Source organism: Accipiter gentilis, chromosome 3 (assembly GCF_929443795.1).
Source record: "Accipiter gentilis chromosome 3, bAccGen1.1, whole genome shotgun sequence".
NCBI classification, from domain to species: domain Eukaryota; kingdom Metazoa; phylum Chordata; class Aves; order Accipitriformes; family Accipitridae; genus Astur; species Astur gentilis.
In genome coordinates, this window is record NC_064882.1 from 35,431,202 (window position 1) to 35,446,582 (window position 15,381).

The 15,381-nt window shown below is 42.2% G+C and overlaps 1 protein-coding gene across 9 annotated transcripts in view; it reads right to left on the reverse strand.

Moving 5' to 3' along the window:
• Window positions 1-1,564: 1,564 nt before the first annotated feature.
• The window catches only part of PPP2R2C (protein phosphatase 2 regulatory subunit Bgamma), a 203,960-nt gene continuing 190,143 nt past the window's right edge, over window positions 1,565-15,381 (reverse strand). For all 9 annotated transcript variants that reach the window (XM_049797897.1, XM_049797900.1, XM_049797903.1 and 6 more), the window contains 2 exons: window positions 14,956-15,047; window positions 1,565-4,410 (listed from right to left, as the gene is read on the reverse strand). In XM_049797897.1, the coding sequence (XP_049653854.1) occupies window positions 4,119-4,410; window positions 14,956-15,047 (384 nt within the window). In that variant the 3' untranslated portion in view covers window positions 1,565-4,118. The remainder of the gene's footprint in view (window positions 4,411-14,955; window positions 15,048-15,381) is intronic.

The window sequence follows — 15,381 nt, forward strand, 5'->3', positions numbered from 1 at the left end:
CTGTCCCAAGCATCTTGTAAAATTAGGCCCAAAGTTTTGAATCTCACCCACTCCAGTAATCCTGTTCCCTTCTGCGGCTCTACCACATGAGCAAGATAAGTGAATTCATGCTCTAATTTTAGACTTAATGCAATTTGCTGAGAAGCCTGCAAATGGAAAAGGATTACTATTGGGAGTGGGAGCAAATTGATGATAATAATGTTACTGAAAATTGGACATAGAAGGCAAACAATCCTTATACTTGCCCTCTCATCAGGGATTAATAACCACAACATTGGAAGGCTCCAATGGACTTAACTCTGCCTGAAAGCAAGACAACTTGCTCGCTGCAAACAGGAGAAGCAGGTGGCTCATGCCAATATCCCCCCCAAAAAACCACAAAGGGTTAAATTGCCGTATGCAGCTACTAAGTATGCGTGTGAAAATTTCAAAAGCATGAGAGTTAGCCATCTGGCTCCTGCTCCTACTGGGTATTTAGGGATGAAAAGGGAAACGGGAAAGGTAAATAGTATATTGCTTGATGTGTTGATTTTCAGCTGAGAGTTCTCTCTTCAGTGCCTAGTCATATTTGTCCATCTAAATGAGTGGGATTGACTGTGTCTTCCCAAAAAGGGGGGGGGGGAAATTAGCATGTAAGCTCTGGGAGAGCTGTGCAAAGCAACACACACTGCCTAATCTAACAGCTGAGGCAAATTTATTCTGGTCTGCATCCAGAAAAAAGGACTTAGCCTTTCAGTGTATAACTCGTGTGTGCTGATGGCCAGGCAGTTTCTCACCCCCCGGGGCTCTGTGTGGCACACACAGGCAGGGTTAGCTGCCTTAGACTGAGATTCAAAAGAAAAGCCCAAGATTTGGGGCAAGCATCACGATGACCGTGGAGGGTCGGGCATCAGTTTGGACTGGGAAGTGAATGCCCTCCTAGCTTCAAGTGTGTATGCCAAGACAGCTTTTTTTTTTCTTCTTTTTTCTTTTTTATTTTTATTTTCCCACAGGGTAGAGGTAGAAAGGGGGGGGGGGGGGCGGGAAGAGGGATGCTGCTCTGCTGGTAGCCCTCTGGTTTGTCACCTGGGCCAATGTCTGTCTCCTTTGGGAGGTCAGGCCTGGACACATCCCAGAAGTGCCCTCATGGTCTGCTGCACTGGAAGGTTCTCCAACCTGGCCAGCGATGACACTAATGCCACTTTTTACCCTGTGATTGTGTGTCCCCCTTCACATTGCACATGTCTCTTATTCCATCTGTAGGAGAGTGAGACTCAAATCTCCTGAAGTCCATCTTGGGCTACAAGCAGAAGAAAAAGCTGGTCCAAGGTGTGAGCCAGAAGCATATCTCCAGCTCTGCTGTAACTGTCTGTGCGCTCTTTTCATCACGCTAACCCCCAAGTCAGTCCCATTCACGGCACTGTGTTTACTTCTCTACCTGCCACAACACTTCAGGTTCACATAGTAGCCTGCCCTGTGAGTCCCAATCCCTGTGACTCTTCCTCGTTTGTAAAAGGAGCTAAACAACTCTTTCATGTCTAGCTTAAAAATAAGCTGTGCCTTGAAGTCATCTATTTATGCCTTTTTGGTTGTAGTTTTATTGAAAAAGCTGGTATTAACATATTTATATTTTTATTCAACAACAGTTAGCTAATTTGTGCAACACAAAGAATGCAGCCATGAACAACAGCTTTCAAAACAATCAGATTTACCAACTTTACCATCACTTACTCTACACCACTGAAAGCTCAAACTAAAAAAGAGAAAGAAATTTGGAAATGTTCACAATGACGATGTTAACTTTCCATATATTCAAGAAACCAGGAAACCGATCTGTAGTAGTGATGCCAAAGACAGGAACGGAATACTGGTCTTTGAAAGGTTTCTATTTATTTCCTCTATAATCACTTCATGGTATTTTGGCTGGGTATTTCATTAGTTTTATAAAGCTCCAAAGATATATTTCTTTATTTAATTTTAACGTGTTCTTTTTGGTACCCAAAGCTGTAACAGAGTAAGGTACTTCAAATTAAAAACAAAAAAATTGTTGTATTAAGATCTGCTCTATAATAAGTTATCTATAGAATCTTACTTGAGAATGTTAAAAGCTAAATATATGTTTTACAGTACTTCTAGCTGTAAATGCCAATATGAGCTGATAGCTTTTTTTTTCTTTTTTTTTAAGCTGCAAAGATTAATGGAGGAGGCCAAAAGTCAAAGAAATTGTATGACACCCTTGAAGCAGTAGTTTGGCATTAACAAGTTTTCTATACAATTTACCACATTCTTAAACCTTTTTACAAGGAAAAAAAAAAAAAAAGAAAAGCAATTTTGTTAAATTTCATTAGAATAAATATGTACATATACTGCCCATGCCTGCTAGAGCATACAGTATTTTATAAACAAACATTCCTCATTCCCTTTAAAATTAACCTATGCATTTCATACCGTATGTGTTTAGTGTGGCTGGAAACTGATGCACATGCGTTTGTGCTTCTACACACAAAATATACAGCATTGATCTAGAAAACTTCAAACATACAGATTTCATGTGTTGTGTTAAGATGTCATATAAAAGCTGTAGACTCTGGGTTTTTTAGTTCTTGTAAGCAGATTTTCACCCACCCTTTCCCCCAAACCAAAATATAAAAGCATGCAGATCCCTTCATCAGTACATTTTCCACTTACCAAGAAATCAGTGCATAATGGCTTAAAGACTCCTTTTTTTTCTGAGTTTTAATATGGGCAGATTAACAGGTCATCTGAGTTGTGCTCTTTTATTCATGGTTTGAGGAGAAATCCTTTGGGATATTAATTTTTCTGCCAGAGCTATTAGGGATGCAGCAGAACTTTCTTTCCCTGGATTAAGAGGACTCCCTGCCTGCTGCACCCTTCCCGTGTAATTCCTGCATGCGCTACACCAATTGTGTGTACTCTCCTTTTCCATTTACATCACTACTCATTTTAAAACAGAGATAGAGCTAACAGTATTTATGTGGAATAAGGTTTTGTTCGGTTTGGGGTTTTTGATTTTTCATATTTCTCCAGGAAGAATTTTGTCTCCCAGCAGTGGACTCATTTAAAGAAATTAAAATTCACTGACCGGTGCCTGCATCTCGCAGTACCATTCTTTTTACAGCTACAGATAACCATGGCATTGCCTGTATTCCCGAAAGGCCAGGATTAAAATAACCAGGCTGCAGTCAACAAATGAGGGACTTTCTGAAGTATCTAGCAGTGATGTAACTTTGTTCCACTGAAGTCAATGTTTGCCTTCAAGGACAGCACTTCTAGCCAAGGTTTCCAGAACTCCAACCCCCAAACGGTAGGACGGGTTTGTGTGTTAACTGCCAGGCTGTGTCTGACCAGCCAGTCCCTCTGGCAATACCAAGTTTTTTAAAAGTTCTCCACGTGATGAAGATACTAGTTATTGTTCTAAACAGAGCAAAGAGATCTATGGAGAATAAACTTAAAATAAGCTGGCTGAGAAACTATACCAGTTTGTCACTTACTCACTCGGGAAGCTGAAGCCCAAAGTAATGCAAATAAATAAATAAATAAGAGGGTGTTGTAAAGAAGGGAATAGGATGGGTGAGACAGGGCAGCTTTTCACCAGCAGGGATTCTGCTTCCAGTTATAACTCTCACGAGGCCCCTCCAACGTGCCACGTGCTCTAAAGGGATGCGGCTATTCATTCACTCAAACAGGCTTGGCTTAGTTGAAAGACAGGAAAACGTTACTGAAAAAAAATAATCAAGAGATTGAGGCAAAAAGCTCTAACAATGTGGTAAATGCTGCGGACTGCAAAAGCAGGCAGGGCACCAGAACGGACCCTGGAAAGGACTGACGGGAGCTGAGGAGACTCAACCCTCCTCAGGAATGCTCCCACAGTGAATAAACACTCCTGTTTGTTTAAAGGAACCGATACAGACCACAGTACTGGATTTGCAGTCGTGCCTTTTACTCATACAGTTGCAGTGATGGAAAATAGTTGGCTTGCCACCAATAATGATACAGGCTGAGGGATGAAAGGATGCAACCTACAAATCCCACCACAGAAGCCACAATTTTTGTGAAGATCACATCCTTCTACAACTCTCAAGAGGCTGGTTTGTAAATATAGAGGGATATTGATAAATCTAGTGCATTTCTGAGTTCACTTTATCCTGAAATATGTACAGATTGTTTGTCGCTGCTATAGCAATGATGTTCTCAGTTGGGTGCCACGCTGTGTGCAAGATCTTCTTAGTAAAGTCCAAACTGTCGACACTGATGTCATCTTTCCTTCGTTTGCCTCCGACGCAGACTCTCCGGGGCTTAAGAATAGCTCGTGGTTTACTGCTCTCTCGGGATGCCTCCAAGGTAACATCCCGTTTGGTATTTCGGTCAAACATTCGAAAAAAATTATTATATGCACCTGTCATTATCACACTGTAGAGAGAAAGAAAGAAAACGAAAACAAAGACAGTTAAACAGCAGCTGGATCAGGACAGCTGAGCTGTAACCTTAGGATAAGATGTCTTCTGGTTTCATCTGGGAAAGAATATGAAACAGGATTTTTCCCAGTATTCCCAATGTCTTCCCCTTCCCTATTAGAGTATTCAATGAAAATTACAGTTATCCCAAAACTGCATCCTGAAGCATGAACGAATGTCAGGACCCCGACATCATGAGATTGACTTCACAAGACAATATATAGAAGGAGTATACTTTCATAAGTTATTTTTAATTACCCTCCAGCTTTTTAAGAGTTTTTAAGGATCATATATTTCAGGCTTTTTTCTTTCTCCAGAGCTTTACCTTTTCTGACAGCTGAGATTAACCACGATTCCAGAAACAGTCTTTAAAAAAAAATTTCCAAGTATTTCAAACCTTTTGATACAATAGTAAGATTTAGTACATAATTATATATTTTAATGAGTATTTTGAAGAAAGCTGTTTTGAAAGGTTCTGAAAAATCACACTGAGTTTGCACAAGTAAATTCCAGAATAAGCCCTTTTCCCTTCTGAAGCCATAGACCTCGCAAGTCTAGACACCATTAAAATTTGTATCAACAATGCTTCTTAGAAATAAACATATTGATAAACAGGATTCTGTCATCTCCTGTATGAAGTTTGAATGAAGCTTCAAGTCAGGATATATTTCTGGGTCTGGGAGAAAGGGACGGAAAACATACCTCGATCTGCATAAAATTACCCCATTAATCAGCTTGTAGTTTGAAATAATGGATTGCCAGTTGTTTCATTCCCCCAGTCCCTAGGGGAGGATATTTTGTCACTAACTTTAATGAATTCAGGATTTCATCCATGGCCCTCAGGTTATTGGATTAGCATAATCATGGGTTGCAGAGCCTTGTTCAAAAGCTCATCCCCTGTGAACTTTTCCATATGTGAAGCCAGGGCCACGCTCCACTCTCCTATCTCAGCCCCAAACAGGGTGTTTCTTCCGAATTTCCATTCTGGAAGGGGAATCCACCCCAGACAGTCAGGTCTTCACAGGAGAAGCTGTACAGTTCCAAAACTCATGCAGTCGGGAACTATTTGCCTTTCTAGTACAGCGCAACAGAGCGTATTTCCCGTGCTTCGCATTTAAGAAATTAACCTCCATCTCAAACGACAGTTACATTGCTTTAGCACTTTGCTTCTGTTTCCCACTTAGGGGGAATCTGCGTCGAGCAGTATGCTGGGCAGGAGACCACGGCACATGCAGTCGTGGGAGAAGGCGGCATAAACTATACTCTCTGCCGTACAGACGCTCACTAGCTGATTAGATTAGATGCTCCTGGATTCAGGAGCTGTCTTACACTACGTGCATAGCCTCCAGCCAGGGTTGCCTTGATCTCATTCGGGGCCCTTAGGAGCTACTGTAATACAAATGACTAATATACTGAAAAACGCACAAATGGGGGCTGTGCAGCTAACTGCTTTTGCACTACAGCTCCTGACTGACAGCAGCTCCGCTCGCTCCAGAGCCACTGGAGAGTAACTAGAGCGGGAGAGCCGGATTTGTGCGCTGTGAATCACTAGCAGGACTGCCAGCTCCATCCTGCTTCCATGCTTGCTGACGGCATGCTGGAGTTTGCTGACAGCTGACTCCACACCGAGCTTTTTGCAGCTCCTGAAGTGCTAAAGGCAACTGCTGCAAACCAGATCGGCGTAGCACAGAGACACAGCACGCACCGCCCTCAGCAATAGCTCACCTACAGCCTTCGCCCTGCCGAGAAGCTGCTTGCCCCGGGTCTGCAGGCAGCACACCGCTGGCTGCGCCGCTGCTCTGCTGCTGCGTTTGGGATGGGCAACAGAGGCGCTTGTCCACGCCGAGCGGCAGCCAGCCCGTGGCGGGGAGCTGCCTCGCCGCTCTCCAGAAGCGGTACCCGTCCTTGGGTTGTCTGCAGCGAGGTTCCCCTTACCTTCCCCACCCGCAAAGGCCTGGCACAATCCTGCTCAGTTAAGGCACAAGTTAGCGGTCTCACAAGCTAAAAAAAAACAAAAGAGTCGGTGTGACAGCTTGATAAAACGTATTCCAGAAGCTGCAGAAAGCCTATTGATCAAGATTAGTGCCCGTTTCAGAAATTGAATCAACAGCAGTAAATCTAATGTTTCACTCCTTCCAAATCACCGTGTCTTGTCATTACGGCTCCGGCTGTAATGGTTATTCACAACGTGAAAAAGTCGAGGTTATTTCGTATCTCAGCACTAACTTACACAACTTGTGATGCAAACAGCCCAGCACAGTACCGTGGGTTTTTTTGCCCCCAGGCAAAATTTTGAAACGCGATCATAACGCTGGGGCGCCCTGTGCCATGGCTGCAGAGCTGTGGTTCCCAGGGGAATGAGGAGCATCCCTCCTGATGAAGGCAGGAACTGTCAGGGGAGCAGCTTTCATGCAGGCAGAGTACCAGTGCACCAAATGCACAGAGAGGGATTTGTCAAGAATCTTATTTTAGGAGGTTTTGCTTGCAGTAAAACTGCTTTTACGGTCCATTTGCTTTTTAATTTCTTGAACTCTGGCATATTTTTAAAAGTCGGCTTTCTTCAGTTGGATTTACTGCAGTTATTTTTTTTAACATATGTAGATGACTACTTTTCATGCTGGCCCTGTTTTTCTGCAGTTTAATGGCTCAGTAAAAAATAGCATTATGGAAATGAGAAGCGCCCATTCTTGTTCAAGGTCACAAACACGGATGGATTATAACCTTACCTGCTGCTTAAAATAACAATAAAAGACAGTGAGAACTAGATGTAAGCCTGCAATTTATTCCCGTTCAGGAAAAAATAACGTACAATAATGGAATGTATATGATAAAGAGTATTTTTTATATGCATATATGAGAATAAAAATTGTAGCTGAGTATAGGAGGAGTTTGCTCTGTATTTCCAGACAGTGAGTGCTTGCACAAAACCCTTGCAAGTAAGGCTGGTTCAAAAAACCAAAGCCCCTCACCCCAAACACTAATTCATATATGTGTAAGAGAGCAGACCAGAAAAGCTCTGCCTAACCACCTTTAATTTTATTTAGAAAGCAGGTTTACAAGTTGTGCTACACATGGTCAGAGGTACCATCATCTCAGCTGTGCAGGGGTATTTAGGATGTAGAACCCACTCCAGTGCACCTTGAGGAGCTGCGTACTGCTAGCTCAAGCTGGAGCAAAGCTGCTGATAGACTGTACCCAGCTCAAACCACCACAGCTACAGGCAGCATGATTAAAAAAATAATAATTTTTAAAGAGGCAAAAAAAGCAGGAAAAAATCCCAACGGCAGCAACGTGCCTACCGCTGCCTACATTTCACACATCGGCAGCCTAGCAAGTGCTCTGGAAGGAGAGGCAACACCCCATATCTGCAGGGCCCAAAATGCATTCACACAGCTCGATGCTAACCCTCCTGCGCTGCCCCGCGAGGGGAACACGTTTTTCTCTCTGCATGGTGCTGCTCTGCAGAGCACACGGTGTACTCTGTGCTCCCTCTTTTAGAGCTGCTCCAAGCAAGGTCTGAGGGTTTCTGGCAATTCTTCAGGTACGTGTGTTTTGAGTGGCAACACAAAATGCTACTAATTCATCCAGCCTGCACTGACACTGGGGCATTCTTGCTTATTAATGATGCAAACTGAGGCATCTTGCTGCCAACCTTCAGTCTTCATGCAGGGTCACTATGGCCTGAAGTTTGTTTTTGTTTTGTTTTTTTTTTTCTTTACAAGCAGGACAAATGTATTCTTACAGAAGGTAAAAGGGGAAGGAGAAAACCCCCGTGCAGACCAACCCCACTTTTATTAATTGACTTCTCTTCTTACTGCCTCCCTAGCTGCCATTCTGTTCTTTTTTTTTCTCTTTCTTCCCCTCCAATTCTGACTCTGGTCTTTACCACATTTTCCAGGCAGGTTTTCCTTTCCCCCTCTCTTCCTTCTCCCCTCCCCTTTTTCCATTTCCCTTTATCCTGCTCTACAATTTTTAAAAAGCAGCTTATCTGCTTCCCTCTCTCCTGCCAGTGAAGTATCCTCCTTAGCTTCATCCTCTGTTCCCTGCTCTGTCCTGTCTCTTTTGTTTCATTTTGTCATTTCTCTTTCTCTGTTCCTCCCCCACTCCCCGCCTTCATTTCACTTTTGGAAGTCTCACTGCTCACCCTTTCTTTGTGATCTCCCACTACCTCCAGTCTCACTTACTGTCACGGACAACTTGCCTAGCTCTTAAGTGTTTTGGGCTTCCATTCTTGCCTTCTCCTTTGGGCTGAAGGCCGGAGAAATGAGCTGGTGGGCAGGTCTCCTCTCTTGGCACATACAAGTGACTGGTTCCGGTGCTCTTCAATCTGGCAGGAATTTGGTGGTGCTGGTTGTGGCACCAGAGATGTCAGGATGTGGGAGATCTGTAGGGCTGAGCTGGTCATATACCAGCTTATCATGGGGTGCAGGGAAGGAAAAGCACTGCTAGTTGTCTATTTTTCAGGAATTTCTATTCTTGCCAAGGGCTGTATAAAAGGGGGTTGCATGCAACCCTGTGTGCAATCTGCTTTTCAGCTGGGCAATCACAACATGGACCTCGATGACCTTTCCGTAAATTCCCTGAAGCTAAAGCCCATTTGGGCAGGAAAGGTTGTTTCAAAATTAGCAGAACATTAACTGCTCCCTCTGTACAGTACTCACCCAGTTCAGGTTTCTTCACCCTGTGCCATGCTGATCTGGTAGCCAGCAATATTTCAGGTAAGGTATTTTTTGAAAAAGTCAATTTCCAATCTGTAAAATTGTCTGGAGCAAAGGATTTGAGAAGAAAAGTTCTTCCTGCTTGCATTGTAAGAAGAATATGCAAAACCAAACCAGCAAATATTTACCTATGAATAACAAGTTTATTTTGCATGACACCAGTAGTTGTACCACTGATGTTTAATTTAGGGCCAGAGTTTTAGGGTCTACAGAAGCACCCTATCAACTATTGATGGCTTCAGCATCTTTAAGCATCTTCGTACTTTAAAACATCTGGGTCTCAATATTTTGTTTTTGGTAGTGACTCTGTTAAATGAAATGCTTCAGTACATGGCTTTCGCCTCTAAAAAGTTCTGCCTCTGTTGGAAGGTCAACAAATTCCTTACTTTATCAACCTCAAGGGTATCTGAATAGGATTTCATCATTTGTACTAAACTGCAATGAGATCTTCCATAATATTTTTTTAGACATTGAAACTTTATCAAACGTGTCAGTCACTAAGAATTGATGTATCTCTGACTTTCTCTTATCTGTTATTCCCGCATTGCGTTCAGATTTCTTTACTGCAAGCCAAGCTCTTAAATGTCACCCATGTTGCAGCCATCCTTGCACGCCACAGTTTTTATCAAAATTGCTCCATTCAGCTGCCTTCCGGGATGTCAGGGGTTGCCCTGAAGCTCTGGGGATATCAGCTGGAATTAAGGCTTGCTTATAAACTAAATCATACTTGCTTCACATCTTTTTGTGTTGGTTTTGTTGCTGTTTTTTTTTAAAGACTCTTTTATAATAATTTTGGGGTTAACTCTGGCCCAGATTAGTCTTCCTAGATGCATAGAAATTTTTATTCACCTGCAGATTTCTACTGTCCAGAGAAATTCAGCTCATGTCATGGTTCCCCTCCTTCACTGTTGCTCAAGAGACCATGGAAGCCACAGGATTGTGTTGACAGGACTAAGGCTGGGCAGGGTTTCATACACCAGCATACGACTAGCATACACCAGCCTTAAGGATGATAGAAAAACTAAAACAGTCCAGAAAACCTGCCCCTCACTGCATATGTGGCAGCAGAACATCATTCCCTGAGGCAGAGAGGCAGGACATCGAATCCAAGCGGGTGGGAGGGGAAGAGACTCAGAGAGCAGCTTCCACCAGAGCCTGCCTCCAGACTTGTAAATCTCTGCAAAGATGGCCCTCAAGGCACCCAGCATGAAAAGGGACAATTTCTTTGACCTGAAACTGTCTCCCCAGTTACACTTTGAGCCCCTCAGTTTGCAAGATTTCACTACCATGTGTACCAGAACAGCACATCTGCAGTCTCACAGAATTCACACGCAAGGTCCACCAGATCTGGTTTCCTGACAAGGTGACCTTATGAGAAGAAAGACTTAGTTCCGGGAAAACTCTTCAAAAACATTTTTCATAGGATTGAAAAATGAGATTTATTACAACAAAGGGAAGGGAGGAAGCACTGTTGCAAGCAGTGGGGGCCTGCTGGCATATTAGGGAATTTTCCTTTACACTGCGCTGTGTGAAGCAACTGACTCCCCATCACAAAGAACGAACTTCTTTAAACTTCCTGGGGAGTATGCTGATGGAAAAGCTTAATACGTCGGATTCAGGGTTGTGGCACTCGGATACAGCTGGCTGGGATAAGACTGGGAATAAGAACAGGGGATCCCCAAGTCCTTCCAAGCTAATATTTGATGTGCCGAACCTTGAGGACAAAATGATATCTTCTAGCTCTCCAGCATGGACCGTGCTGCCAGACAGGAATAGACTGTTAACTTCTCATCCACTGGGACCTGCCAATTCTGCCTGATTAGAGTGAAGGCTGACGGATATTCAGTGGGATGAATGACAGTTCAGTAGGAAAGGACTGACTGAACAGTTGTATGTGACTTCACTCATCTGCTTACAGCATATCACTTATCATGATGGTATTCAGAAGTCTCCCTGGAAGGGTTCCCATACACCCATTCATTTGAAATCTTTAAAAAAGCAGTAATTAAGGTGTTCACTTACTACCTTGTAGAATTACTACATTATTTTTTTCTTTTACTGGCTTCTTTAACTCACAAACAGCTGCAAAAGTGTTAATTTTTGGGTAAAACTGAAATAAAATTAGTTTGGTTGACAGTGGGAAAAAAACAGTATCTTGCAGGTCATTATTAAAAGTCATTATTAAAAGACTTTGGAAGTGAACGGAAGAACTAAATTAAATCGCTGTATAAATAGAGCTCACGTATTCTACATAGTCATGTAATGATGTATATACAATGAAGATGGCATGATTTTAGTGTAATATACTCAACTACGTATTATATGTGCTCATCTGGTTGAATTAGTGTAAGACCCCTGCTTGACTCCCTCCCCTGACCACTGTTGTTGCCAACGTACGCAGTGATTAATGTGCCCTTCACCAAATGAGATCGGGTCTGTCTGATTGTATTAGTTCCTGTTCATTGGAGTAACTGAGCATCAATCACGTTCTAATCAGAGCTCACGTACATTGATTTTTTTTGTAAACAGCCTCACCATCAGGTTCTATCATAGCCTAGATTAACTCCTTAGTAATGACAAAAATTAATAAAAAGTATTTTCACCTAAATAATAAACATGCTTTCATTTTTAGCTGAATAATCCTGTCACTTTAAATTGTCACTATAGCTTTAAAGTCTGCAGCAGATTAAAAAAAACATGTTTAGAACTGCAGTTATTACTGTTATGTATACATATGAATAATAGAAATACTGTACTGCAGCATCTTTTAACAGTACCATTGTTAATAGGCATTGCTTACCTTTAGCGGTAGTCCTTTTTAATAAAATACATACCAAAAAAGATCAAATTAAGTGACCTTACTATTCAAATGAACTGTTCTTTAAGAGTTACTGGTACCCAAATATAATTTAAATTATAATCCACCAAAAAAAAATAATCCTTGTAGTGTGTAGCAAAACAATACAATACTTGTCATACACAGAAGCAAGAAGCTCAGAAGAGTGAATGTTCATCAAAAGATGAACATCAGTGCTGATGCATTTGACTTTTAAAAAGAAACAACTAAATTAAAGAGAACCCTTATCTTTTGTCAAATATTGTCAGCTACTCTACTCAACAGTTTCTTACAATCAAGAGCAGTGTATTATATTTAGTGATGGACTTGGTAATTGTGCACGACTAACAACGCCTCAGTGTCTGGGCAGTACAATAAATGAAGCCCTCACAATCTAATGTTCCCACTTAATAATTACTCACTGCATTGATCTTTCTGATCTGTCAAGTAGGAAGAAAAATATTATGCTCAATTTAAATCCTGATATTGAATAATATTTCTATTATTACCAGGCAACTATCCAGAGAGTGGTCTTACCGCACTAATGAGGACAGCAGCACTTCATTTGACTACAGGAGAAAGACTCTGGGCCTGGGAACAAGTGGCTGCCCATCCTGTACAATGCCCTCGGAATTTCCATCAAGGATAAGCAAAATGGTTTGAAAGGACCTGAAAAGCCCTGAACCTTTGTCAAAGTTTCACAATATCTAAATGATTTGATTGCATGGTTCTTCTGTGCCAGATTTAGGCAGGGATCAGCACTGTCCATATTTCCAATAAATGCTTTAATTTTGGTATTTCTAATAGGACCAAACTCAAGCAGGAGCCAGTCTACTGAGACAACCCTCTGCCAAAACGTCCATTCATGCATGGGTTTGGGAGGTTCAGAGAAAAGTCTCAAAACCTGGATCTTTCCCTAAAACTTCTGTGGGTCATTCCCACTTTCTGACCATATCAAAGCCATTTCCACAACAGCGGGTGCCCAAGTTGCAGTCATAGCAAGCTGGGAAGTATTCTGCCTGGTGTGGTCCACCTATGTCATTTTAAGTGGTCAGCAGTTTGTAGCACAGGGGATAATCAATGCCAAGTTAAGAAAACACGTTATCCTGGCATGCAGACAACAGAAATAATGGCAGTATATAGTTTCATCTGCATAATAAATGATACAAAGTAAAAGTTTTATTTCTTAGTAAAGACAGAATCTCTCCATTGGGCAGGTACAGGAACTGAGCAAAGGAAAGTAGTCCAAAGAGAAGATGCCCCTTGCACAGCGTACGGCATTACACTTTATCTGCGTTTGTGGAACACAGGACTGGAAGAGACCTTGTTCTGCGCTTCCAAGTTCAGACGTGTGTCATCTTAACCAATGCCTCACATAACTGCTTTCATAAATTTCCTAGGCATCATTATCAAAACAGTTGGTCTTCTTACATCTCCACTACTTAGGATGGGAAGACTGCTCCACACTGTCACTGTCTGAACACATATGAACTACCTCTAATTTCCAGGCTATAATTACCTATTGTCCCTCAATACCTATTTGCTGCTGTGTCATTATCATTCACTTTTATCTTAGCTAGATCCACTTCCTCCCTATGTATACCTCCTTGATGTACTTACTAGAAGCAAGTATGATCTTGGCTTCTCTTTTGCTAAGCTGATCAAAACCAAACTCCTGCTCTCTCCTCTCTTTAGAGCAGCTGTCCATTTGCCCGATTACCTCATCCACCTTGGAGATGAGGGACAAGAAATGTGTAACTGCAGTCCAAAGGTCTTTGAATAAGACCCTAACATGATGTCACCACTAGTCCTTTCTCTGTTGGATATCCCAGTCTTGCCCATTCAATGATCACATTTGCCTTTTTCACAGCTGCCCCACACTCTGTTTCATAGTCCTTGCCCAGTCCAGGGAGGCAGGCCTGCTTCAAATACAACAAGACAGACCTTTTTTCTCTCTCCCAAATGAGATGCTAAGTGAGCTGAAGGCACAGTTCCAGGCTCTCAGCAAGTGCCAAACTTTTGCCTCTTGGCTCCTTGCTCTGCTGAGCCAGGAGTCACTGTGTGCCATTCAAAACTGACTCCTGTGCTCTCTTTCACTTGCATTTTGTAGACTGCTAATCACTTCCACAGTCCCCTAGCATATGAATGTCCCTGTGAGTTGTTTCCAACTGATAAGATGAAGGTTTGTGTTTTCTTTTAACTAAAATCCTTGCCTTGCGTTATACTCTTTGATTTCATCCATTTTTATTATCCCAGTCCTCTCGGCTGCTCAGTTCTTCCTGTACAATATTCCTACTCCCCAAAGCACTGTCACCATTTGCTAAGATTATGGCATTAGCACACTGCATCCTCACTCACACTCTCTGACTTGTTGTGCCAATATTTCTCATTAAAATATTGAACAAGAGATTATGTCCAAGATAAAAACAAGGACATCTCCTTCAGTGCATACGGAACGGGACTGCTCTGATCGAGGTAGGTATCAGGAGAAACTGCCATTTGGCAGCAGTTTGCAGAGAATCAGTGGGTGCCTGTGACTGCCTTTCCTCGCTCCATTTCCAGTAAATGAACTGAATTTCTGAGGCAGCTCGTGTGTAAATACAGGATCACACAAGCTTCCTCAGCGTGTTGGTGGGGCTGCGCAAGTTGGCAGCATTCTTTAACTTTTGCAGTCTACTTATGATTTTGGTAAAAACAGACAGAATCTGTAGGTTTTTTTCCCCTAAGGCATGAGCCAAGATTAACAACGTATACATCATGTCTGAGGAGGTCAGAGACACAACTGCACCAATATCCAAACACCTTTTATCAGCCTGAACACTGGTATGTAGAGATGTAAATCGATGTGGAAAATAACCATATCTCACACTTTACTTTCTGATTGTTCCCCATCATATGGGACCTCTTTTGCTAAATGAAGACAGTGATGGACGTAAGGATGGATTACCTGTCTGATCCGTTCCACGCACATTCAAACTTGTCAAAGATGCAGTCATTTTCATAGAGGGAACACAATTTGCTCCTAAGGTAATCATGGACCTGTTTCAAAGAAAATAACTATGGTTATTCTTGAAATAAAACAAAATATAAAACACCACAACCAGCCCCCCCACTCTCTGCTTTATCTCCCACGTTCACTTTCAAAATATGCTGCACAGATTGGTAGCTTTGCAGAAGATACTGTGTTTAAAGTCTAAAGAAGCTATCTGTACTTTTCCACAGCCCAATTAACCAGGTGCTACAGAATTATTGTTGCAGGAAGGCATGAAGCATACCTCCCTCAGCAGGCTGCAGACCACCCCTCTTCAACTTATTTGTTTCCTGCTTGGGTGATTTTCTCAGTGCTAGCCTAATTCCCAAAGACATTTCACCA